Source organism: Drosophila suzukii, chromosome 3, assembly GCF_043229965.1.
Source record: "Drosophila suzukii chromosome 3, CBGP_Dsuzu_IsoJpt1.0, whole genome shotgun sequence".
In the NCBI taxonomy this organism is placed as follows: domain Eukaryota; kingdom Metazoa; phylum Arthropoda; class Insecta; order Diptera; family Drosophilidae; genus Drosophila; species Drosophila suzukii.
In genome coordinates this window covers 38,766,379-38,776,967 of record NC_092082.1, presented here as the reverse complement: position 1 = coordinate 38,776,967, position 10,589 = coordinate 38,766,379, and the positions used below count along the sequence as shown (strand labels likewise).

General features: G+C 40.2%; 1 protein-coding gene across 1 annotated transcript; it reads right to left on the bottom strand.

The window, feature by feature from the left end:
• Positions 1-2,123: 2,123 nt before the first annotated feature.
• On the bottom strand, positions 2,124-3,303 carry LOC139352773 (uncharacterized). Its single transcript, XM_070995404.1, has 3 exons — positions 3,226-3,303; positions 2,291-3,092; positions 2,124-2,224 (listed from the first exon to the last, which is right to left on the bottom strand). The coding sequence occupies exons 1-3, from the start codon at positions 3,301-3,303 to the stop codon at positions 2,124-2,126; spliced, it is 981 nt and encodes a 326-aa protein (XP_070851505.1).
• Positions 3,304-10,589: the final 7,286 nt, after the last annotated feature.

Below are 10,589 nucleotides of genomic sequence, written 5' to 3'. Positions count from 1 at the left end.
GGTGTGCGTTGAGACATGGAGAGCTGCAAAGCATTCTTAAGTCTGCCTTTAACTCTCATGAGCCCCTCATCGTCGAGAAACGGTGATAGCTGGCTGAGTTTGTTGTGTTTGGATAGAAATTTGTTGGATCGTAGTCTTGATAATTCTTCCGAATAGACTTCTTGTTGAACCATCCGCACCAGTGCGAACAAAGCCTGTTGAAATTCAGATACCTGAATAGGGCCGGTGAGTCTATCCGCTTTTTTGTGACGAGTATTATAAATGAATCGTTTGACGTAGGCTGTAACGAATAAGAGTTTATTATAGGAGGAATATGATTCGATAAATGGTTGCACTTCTATACAAATGTGGGCTCCGATGTGCTTTAAGGATTGCTCTCCTGAAATAAGTTCTGATTTTGGGGACTAAACTGGATTGACTGGCCAATGCTCCTCTGAAAGATGCAACCAATGTGGTCCGTTCCACCAAAGCGTGTGGTGTTTCAGCTGGGAAGGGGTGAGTCCGCGTGTAGCACAATCTGCTGGGTTTTCTTGCGTAAGAAGGACACAAATGTCTTCCTGGGGTCACCGCTGATCCAATACAGCACTATCATTGCATCCGACCAGTAGTGTACGGATATGGTGTGATGTGATGCTTGAAGTTGATTGACAATCCAATCGGCTAATTGTGTACACAGCAGGGCTCCGGATAACTCAACTCTCGGAATTGTTAAGTTAACCTGCACGGAACCATCCGTACAACTAGCTCGAAGATAAGCGCATGCTGCATACGCCATGGATGATCCATCACAAAACATGTGTAGTTGCAACGTCGAGACATGCCTTAAATCGAAGCCTAACCACCGAGGGATGTGTGTCTCTTCAATGTCGGGGAGCTCTTGAATGAGATGTCGCCACCGCTCGGCGAGTTGACCTGGCAATGGGTCGTCCCAATCTAATGATGCGGGGGGCTCATCCTTGCGCTCGATACGAAAACTCCAAACTTCCTTCAACAGGATTTTCGCAGCGATGATCACTGGTGCCAGGTATCCCAACGGATCGAATAACGTTATATAGAATATATAGAATATAGTATAGAACGTTTGGTGAATATAGGAATGAGAGAAAACTTTAGATTAAGACCAAAACCATCTTTGTTTGGATGCCAATACAACCCTAAAGTTTTAATGGAGTCCTTATTGTCTATCTAAAAAATGCTACTGTTAGAGAGATCTGTAGTTGGGATGCTTTCTAAGATATCTGGAAGGTTGGATGCAAACTTCTTGAGCTCCATGCCTGCTGATTGCAGAGCTGCGATGACATCATTGCGAATTTTTAGAGCTCCGTCGATGGTCTCGTGTCCTGTTTGAACATCGTCCACATAGATTTCTTTTTTAAGGACATGCTCGACCAGAGGATAGCGTTCGCGCTCGTCGGACGCAATCTGATGTATGACTCGAATCGCTGTGAAGGGTGCCGAGGCAGTGCCAAACGTTACTGTAGTCAAAAAATATTCCTTGAGCCAGTTGAGTATAACTCCTCCAAGATCGTTTTGTAGGGCGTGCATAAAATATCATTCAAAGACCTCCCGTTAGACGTTTTGCACGAAGCGTCGTATACGACGCGCATCTTTGTAGTTAAACTGTCGTCTTCGATCACAGCATGATGTGGAACGGTGCACGCAGAGATTGAGAGTTGCCTTTGAGCGTTGATCCTAGTGTGTTCTTCCTCACTACCTTTTACCTCTTTTATCTGTTTTAGATCAAAGTACTCTTGAATAGTGCTGGCATACTGTTGACTGAAATCTGGCCGATGATTAAGTTTCCTTTCCAGGGCGTGGAAACGGTTTAATGCGATTTGTCTTGACCGGCCGATCCCCTGTGTGGGGTCAAACAACGTTTTTAAAGGCAAACGAACTAGATATTTCCCATTCGGCTGACGGACATGAGTTTGTTGAAAATGGTCTTCACACCATTTTTCCTCTGCGTTGAGTTGTCTTGTTGTGGAGACCTGATCCAATTCGAAAAACTTCTGTACCATGTTGTTTAGGTTTGCCAAATTACAACGAATGGAGATTGATGTCGTCTGGGCTGCTTCAGCTGGTCCAAAAACTATCCAGCCCAGCTGTGTGTTTTGTGCAATTGGTTATGCAACCGTCCCTTTGCGTATGTCCGGAAGCATTAATTGCGGGATAATGTCGACACCGATAAGTAGGTCAATGCGACCCGACTTGATGAAATTAGGATCTGCAAAGGATAACCCTTGGAGATGTTTACAGGACTTAATGTTTACATTTTGTTTTGGTAAATGACCTGTTAGTGACCGAAGGATGAAAACTGAGGATACGTAGGCATTAAAATCCGATCCTGAACATGAGATTATGGTGAAGTCGGTGCTGTGCCTGCACTGATTATGCGAAGTATTACCAACTCCCGTGATCTCAGATCGAACAGGATGCCGTTTGAGTCTAAGCGCTTGAACGATGTTTTCCGTGATGAGGGTGCCTTCCGAGCCATGGTCGATTAGAGCTCGAACTAAAGCTGACTGCCCAGTGGAGTTATTTACGATCCGAACCAGTGCAGTAGCAAGAAGGGTCGTTGAGTTCAGATGGGAGGCAACTGCGCTGAAGAGTTGCGTTGATGGTGCATTTTGTACAGCGGCTGCGCTCCGACCAGAGTCTGAAGCATGCTGTCGGGATACTTCAGGAGTCAATGAAGAACTTTGTTGAGCATTCGGGAAATGTAACAAAGTGTGGTGCCGTTGACCACATTGCGAGCAGTTTCGGTTGCTGCTGCATTGACTGAGAGAATGGGAAGCACTAAGGCAGTTGATGCATGCCTTCGAGCGGTCGACTATAACCTTTCGCGCGAAACAATCCTTGGCAAGGAAGTCCGGGCACCGTCTTAGAACGTGATTCTGTTGGCAGAGCGAGCACCTGATGGATCCAGACTCAAGAGTACTGTGGAAGCTGTGTCCCCTAACAATGGAGTTTCCCGATGGTCTGGTTGTCTGGCGATGGTTGGTCGATTGTATAGATGATCTAACTGGAACGGCTGGTTTCCTACTCTCGATTAGGTCGATGCTGACCAATCGATTGTGAAGAAACACCTCCAGCTATGTGAAGGTGGGGATTTCCACGTTGTTGCCCAGGGAATGTTCCCAGGCCTGTGTTGTGCTGATAGGCAGCTTTGTGAGTAAGTGATGTACCAACCAATGATCACAGGAATCAATGGCAATGTGTACATACATTTGCCAAGTTTAACAAATTCCTAAGGTCCACCGCGATCTCCTTGGATAGTGGCTCGATTCCGTACAGTGCATTCATATTGTACATGAACTGCAGTCGAGGGTTGTTGTATCGTTTTACCACAAGGTTCCATGCCACTGATTAGTTGGTTTCTGTTAATGCCATGGTTTATATCCTGGTCTCGTCCGTGCGGTAGTGCTTGCTTCAAGAAATGAAATTTTTGAATGTTTGAAAGAGATTGATTTTCATGTATTAGCTGCGTAAAGCTGTCATAAAAAGATAGCCAATCTGCAAAATTTCCTGAAAAGTGGGGTACGGGCAATTTGGGCAGCTGAATTGTGGAAACAGGAATGGGCACAAGGGTGTTGTTTATGGATTGATCACCTGATACCTGTATTGGGACTGGAAACCTGGTTTCGTATTCATCGGCGAAAGAACAATAAATGTGGCTGTATGCTTGCTCAAAATTGTCTTCAACAGCATCCGCAAAATATGGATGCGATCGTGGACATTGCTGTAAAATGAGCGCTTGATGATTTGTGTAAAATTGTTTTGAAAGCTCGTTGAGCTTGTTGAGGCGAAACTCATAGTAGGATTTAGTTTTCTTTATTTGACCGTCCTTTTTAGCATTTTTAATTAGTTGGGTCAACCTGGAAGATAAGTCCATCTGCATTGCGTACATGTCTGCAAAAGGCTCGACCACAGCCAAAGGTGCCGAGCTCTGTTGTGCCAAATCACTACCATTACTTTCATTTTTACCCATTTTAATGTTTTCCTATTGCACTCTGCTTTGAAATACCACGCACAAATACTCTCACAAACACACTCACCTGTTTCAGTCGCTCCGCTCGTGTTGCGATCAAACTTTGAAGGAAGGGGACGGCAAACTTCACGAGACTATTGTGTCGCATGAGATGGCAATAGGCATGGGTTGAATCCGCTATTCTCCTCGACTTCTTGATTCCTCCGTTATTCGAGGCTCCGTTATGGCGATGTACGCGGCAAAGGTTGCGTAACTTTGCTGGTTTAAATTAATAATAGATTTGCAAACAAGTAAGCACAAAGATTGAAGTATGTTTACAAATATTGGAAGCTGATGAAGTTATGAGTGTATGTTCCCCTCATGGGCCACCAAAATGTTGTGACGATTCGCACCCGATCGTCAAAGTTGAGCAGAAGTCTACTCTGGGGGTCTTTCACACACTTTGTAATAAAAACTCGGAAATATGTTGAACTTCACCAGTTGTATTCATTTGTATACTTTCAATCTTTGACTTATTGCTAACTTTGATTTACAAATTAGGAAATATAAAAGCTCGGTTATAAACGTGACCAGCTTCTCCTTATGTCTTCTTCGTAGTGTAGTGCTGCTAACATTAGCAGCAGAAATCTAACATTCGCTGTTAAAACTGCTGTTGTCCACTGCATCTCAGAGTCGCCAGAAAACAGCTGTCCAGCTTCTCCTAATCGACAGAAACACCCGTTCAGACGCATTCGTATGGTATTGCGATGACTCTTCCTATCAATTCCCGAAAAAATGCGTTCTCTGACTTCATTATAGTTCTTCAATCTTTCATGGTATGGTATAAACTTAACGTTAATTTGCTGACTTCTAACTTGCAATGGTTGACTTACATTTATAGTGGGATTATTTACGTTATCTAGAATACCTCTTATTTGTGGGACACTCGATTTTGATTGAATGTCCCCGCTAGGTGGTTTTCCGACTTGCGCTTACAGTTTGCACAATTGGGTTTATACATTTGTGGTGCTCCGCAACCATAACAAAATACTCGCTTTTCAGCCAAACAGTCTTCCCACACATGTCCAGGCATCTCACAATTCCAGCATGTAATTTTCGCCGACCCAGTATGATTGACTACGGCGATCGAAAGATCCGACTCACTATTATCTATTTCCTCATCGGGCGTTTTGTCTAGTGCGTAAACGCGAAAGTTAGGTGAGTCTTTACCTTTTTGAGGTACCAATCGCGGTTTACCAAGATCCTTAAGAAAGTTTTCTCGCTTCTGCACTAATCGACGCAATTCAGAAATCGAAGAAACCTTTTCAAACAATAATCTGTCTTTCATTTCTGTGAGTAAGTTTCCCTGAATCATTTCAACCAATTCATCTTCTCCAAAGGTTACGGACAATTTATCTATAAGCTTGCAAACGGCTTCATAAAAAGAATAAAAAGATTCCCCGGGTTTTTGTTTTCTGGCTCTTATTTGCTCCCGTAATTCAGTTGTGGACCGACTTTCCCTATATTGCTCTCGTAACGCTTCACAAAATTCAGACCATGTAAAAGTTTGGACTCGTTTGTGGAACCTCCAATACCAACTACTGGCCTTCCCAATTAGCAACTGGTGAATGTTTTTATTTAGAAGTTCAAAGTCAATACCCAAGTTTTCTTGAGTTAATATGTTTAAGCGGTACAGAAATTCTTCAACTGACAAGCCCTCGGATCTACCGCGAGTACGTGGTCTTCCCCGCGGCCTTCCAGCAATTCCTCCCCGAGGCCCTCGTCGTTGCCGGAGGAGATCGACTTTACCTGCCGGAGTACTTTCCCTTTGTTGTCTTAACCTTTCTTCGTCAACGTCTAGTAAAGGTAATACAGCTCCTTCCTCCTCTCCACCTACTAGTTCTAATTCCTTCGTTAAAGAGCGAGTACATGGCCGAGGACCTACAGGTAATTTCTTATGTCTTTTTGGGTTATCTTTTGGTTTCGGAGAATGATTTCCAACAATGTATTTTACATCTTTGAGGCTTACTAGAACCATACAACTAGGACATTCTTTTGTCTCCGTTACTCGTTTTTCTAAACAGGATTTATGGAATATGTGTTGGCATTTGGTTACTGCACACGGCTCCGTATCTTCCATACGCTCTCCACAAAATATGCAGACATCTTGTGAAGCTGGTGGTGGCTGTCTAAATTCATCTGGTGTATGCTCCACTGGCATGATTGTATTATATTTTATTGTTTTGTTTTTCTTTCCTTGGACAATTTCGGAAGCTCCGAAATAAATAATAATTAAATCTATTCAACTTTGATTTTATTTCTGTTTTTCTGGGCTATTGCACTAAAGATGTCCCCCCAACCAAATGAATAATTTATACCGTCCGATCTCGGACAGGGAAACTAATGTGAATTTACCTCTGTTTTCCAGTAGATTCTGTATACAAAACTCAGTATGGTTGTTTATATTGGTGGAATCCAAATAATGATTTTCTCTGACTATAATTACGAGATAATTGCCTACCTAATTCTAATTTGGTCGAAATATTCAAATGCTCAAATACTCGATTTCCAAAATTAAAGAAATATGTGTCCAACTTCTCTAAATTAAACTCATGAAGTATGTAACAGGCAGAAGGAAGCGTTTCCGACCCCATAAAGTATATATATTCTTGATCAGGATCACTAGCCGAGTCGATCTAGCCATGTCCGTCTGTCCGTCTGTCCGTCTGTCCGTCTGTCCGTCTGTCCGTCTGTCTGTCCGGATGAACGCTGAGATCTCGGAAACTATCAGAGCTAGGCTATTGAGATTTGGCGTACAGATTCCTGAGCTTCTTACGCAGCGCAAGTTTGTTTCAGTAGACTGCCACGCCCACTCGAACGCCCACAAACCGCCCAAAACTGTAACTCCTACAGTTTTGATGCTAGATAGAAAATTTTAACTGAAATGTATTGTTCTCATCAATACCTATCGATTCATCTAAAAGAAGTTTGCCACGCCCACTTAAACGCCCACAAACCGCGAAAACCTGTGACGCCCACAATTTGCATGCTTGATAAAAAATTTTAACTGAAATGTATTGGTGTCGTCAATACCTATCGATTGATCCAAAAATAAATTTGCCACGCCCACTCTAACGCCCATAACGCTTAAATCTGTCTACCACAGGTAGGTGGCGCATTTTAATCTCGCTTTGCTGCTTGCATATCTCTATTTCCCTTTGAGTAACGGGTATCTGATAGTCGAGGTACTCGACTATAGCGTTCTTCCTTGTTTTATGCTGAAAACTTGCTCAGTTCTTATGAGACAGGTTAATTCCACCAAAAACATCTTCTCTGCTCATTCCTAGGACTAAAACCCGTTTTGATAAGAAATAAATAATCCATTCAAATGTGAGGAATTGGTTCAAGTCTGAGTAAAAGATCAAGGGTTTACAGGTACACAGCATTAAAGGCAAACATGATATCAAGGAATACTAACAAAACTTTGCTTACATTTTGTTTTTGAAATGTGACATTTGAGATAATGTCATTACACACGTTCCAGTAGATCTGTCTTTTTTAAAAGCATATGAAGGAAGGCTGCCATTTAGCTCTATTTTTTTTAGCTCTATCGTTTTGCGCGTTGTCAGACAAAACATTAACCATTTCATAAATTATGCCATTTAAGCTCCTGCCGAGCCATTTTCTTCAACAGAACAACGTTGAGTTCACCTAAGGAGAATCTTTCAAGGGTATTCTGAGAAGTAGCTCTTCTTGGTATGAAAATATTTATTGCCTAGCTACTTGATTTTTAAGAATATAAAGATATTCTTGATGGTTACTCGGGTTGAGAACTTTGCACTGATCAGTGATTTCCTTTTAGGCTTGATAGAAAGCGCCACGCTTTCTTCAAAGAATGCTAAGTGTTAATTTCCTCAATATTTTCCATATAGCTAGAATTCTTTGCCCCGACTGCTTTTTTCCACTTTGTTCTGAGAAGAAGAGCCCTGCCTCACTTTTCTGGGGTTGAGCCCCAAAAAGATTCCTTTCGGCTGCCACCGCTTATGTAAACTATCTTGATAGTTCCTGAGTCCAACAATATTTGGGATGCTGATTTTTGAACAGAATAAAAGTGGCTAAAGAAAATTTTTCTTTAATCATGAGATAACTCTTGGATTGAAGAGGGTCCACTGGTTTTTTCAAGCATAGATTTTTCGTCTTGGTAGATGACTCTTGGATTAAAGAGACTTAACTTATTTTTCCAAGCTCCTTTTTCAGCTCAAATGTAATAGGAACGTGATGGCTACCACATATCCACACAAGGTTGATACTGCTGTTAAAACTGGCATTCGAGTTGGCAAAAGTGAGATCAAGAACAGAAGCCGAGAGTCTATCAGCACAGAGGCCGTTCTTTTACTAACCAAACGGATTTCGCAAAAAAATTGTATCACAATTAAAAGGAAAAAAAATTGTTGAGTTGAATTTTTTGTTTTTGTTTGTTTGCTTGTAAAAAAGCTCCTTTGTTCGATATCTATCTTTCCAGCTGCAGTTATCCGTTTAACTTTATTTTTATACCCTTGGGTATTATGATTTCAGTTAGAAGTGTGCAACGCAGTGGTCTTCTTCACTTTCCGACCCCATAAAGTATATGTATTCTTGATCAGCAACACTAGACGAGTCGATCTAGCCATGTCCGTCTGTCCGTCTGTCCGTCCGTTTCTACGCAATCGGGCTGAAACTTTCCCAAAAGTCGTATTCCTTTTACAGGTAGTGTATTAGTCGGAACTAGCCGGATGGGACAACTATACCTTATAGCTCCCATAGGTGTAATCGGGGAAAAAAATTAAAAATTATATCTTTGGTGTTTTTTTAACATATAACCTCCCACGCATGGAAATAAAACTTTTTAATTAGTTTTGAGTTTCGAATTTAATGTTATCAAAATCGGACGACTATATCATATAGCTGCCATAGAAATGATCGGAAAATTGGTGGGAAAATAATATGAAACAAATTATAGCTTCGGTGCTTTTTGACATATTATCTTATATTATTGGGAATATCATTATTTGATTTTTTAAGAACTTCGAATTAAATTTAGCAATTATAACTGCAAGGGTATAAAAACTTCGGCTTGCCTAATTTAACTTTCTTTCTTGTTTAAAACAGAGATAAGGGAAAAGAAAAAATAAAAAAGAAACAAATCGAATTTGGTGGACTTTGGTATCGCATTCATATATATATCGCAATTCATAGATAGAACTTTTCTTTAAATTAATTCAGAATTCCGTTGGTTAAAGCACTCCTTTCGAAGTATTTAAGACTAAAATAATTTCAAAGGCTAACTATAATAGGCACGTATCACAGTACCCACTGTACCAAGAACAATTAGGGGAATATATAATGTAACATGTAACATGTGATACGTAAACGAAAGCCGCAGGCATAACTCAAACAAAATAACAATGTCCGCGACCCAAGCAACCGCGGGAAACTCCTAGGCACCTTTAGATACAGGAAATTAATAAATTCAACGTTTTTAAAATCAATCTCAATCTCAATATCTTCGAGTCATTTCATAATGCAAAAACAGCGAAGCAGCTTACTTTTCTACTGGAAACGGGTCAAATATTTAATTTCTCCCTCTAAATAATATAGATGACTATTCTAGTGAATCAAAATTTTAATTAGAACAAGCTTTTAAAAAAGATTAAGATTAATGTTAGAAACCAATAAACAGAAACATGAAATCAATTAATATAAAGGCTGTTTAAACTTTGTATTGAAAGTAGGAGATCAAGTTTTATTACAGAACGAAACAGGTCTTACTAAGTTAGATTTTAAATGTGATCGACCATATACGGTAGATAAAAAAAAAAAAACGATTTCAAACATTAGAAACAGAAAACAAAAATTACATAAAAATGGGCTAAATTACATCATAACTTGTAGTATAGCCATACATAAGCAGAGGTATGGAAACTAAAAACAAGAGAAAACATTATTGTCCATGCCATCGATTATCAATGTCCGTTACTCAGCTAAGACGAGTGCGGTGGAGATGGAGATATGCAGCAAGCGTCGATTTCTTTATTTGCTTATAACTTTTTAAGGGGGTTCACCTGTGTGAATGTCGATTTTCAAGCGCTTTTTCGGATATTTCGTGTAAGTAAACTATTCAAGGTTTTTGAATAACTGTTTTTGTATTTTGTTAGTTTATTATTTAAGTTTATATATTTTTATGTACAACAGTTTTATCAAGAAAGTGTACTGGTGACCGAAGCTGAAACGAGACTTTTCCAAATTTACGAACCTAAACGGTGTGCAGGATACACCACAAATAAGTCGTCTGAAAAAAAATACTCCGTTATTCGTAATCAAGTAGCCGAGGTACTGACGTAGGGACATTCTTGATAAAACTGTTGCACATAAAAATATATAAATTTAAATAATAAACTAGCAAAATACAAAAATAATTACTCAAAAACCTTGAAAAGTTTACTTACACGAAATATCCGAAAAAGCGCTTGAAAATCGACATTCACACAGGTGAATCCCCTTAATGGATGGTCCGATTTCTACAATTTTAGGAGTGAAGATCGATTTTGATAATAAAAAAAATCAAATATCAGATACCCGGTAT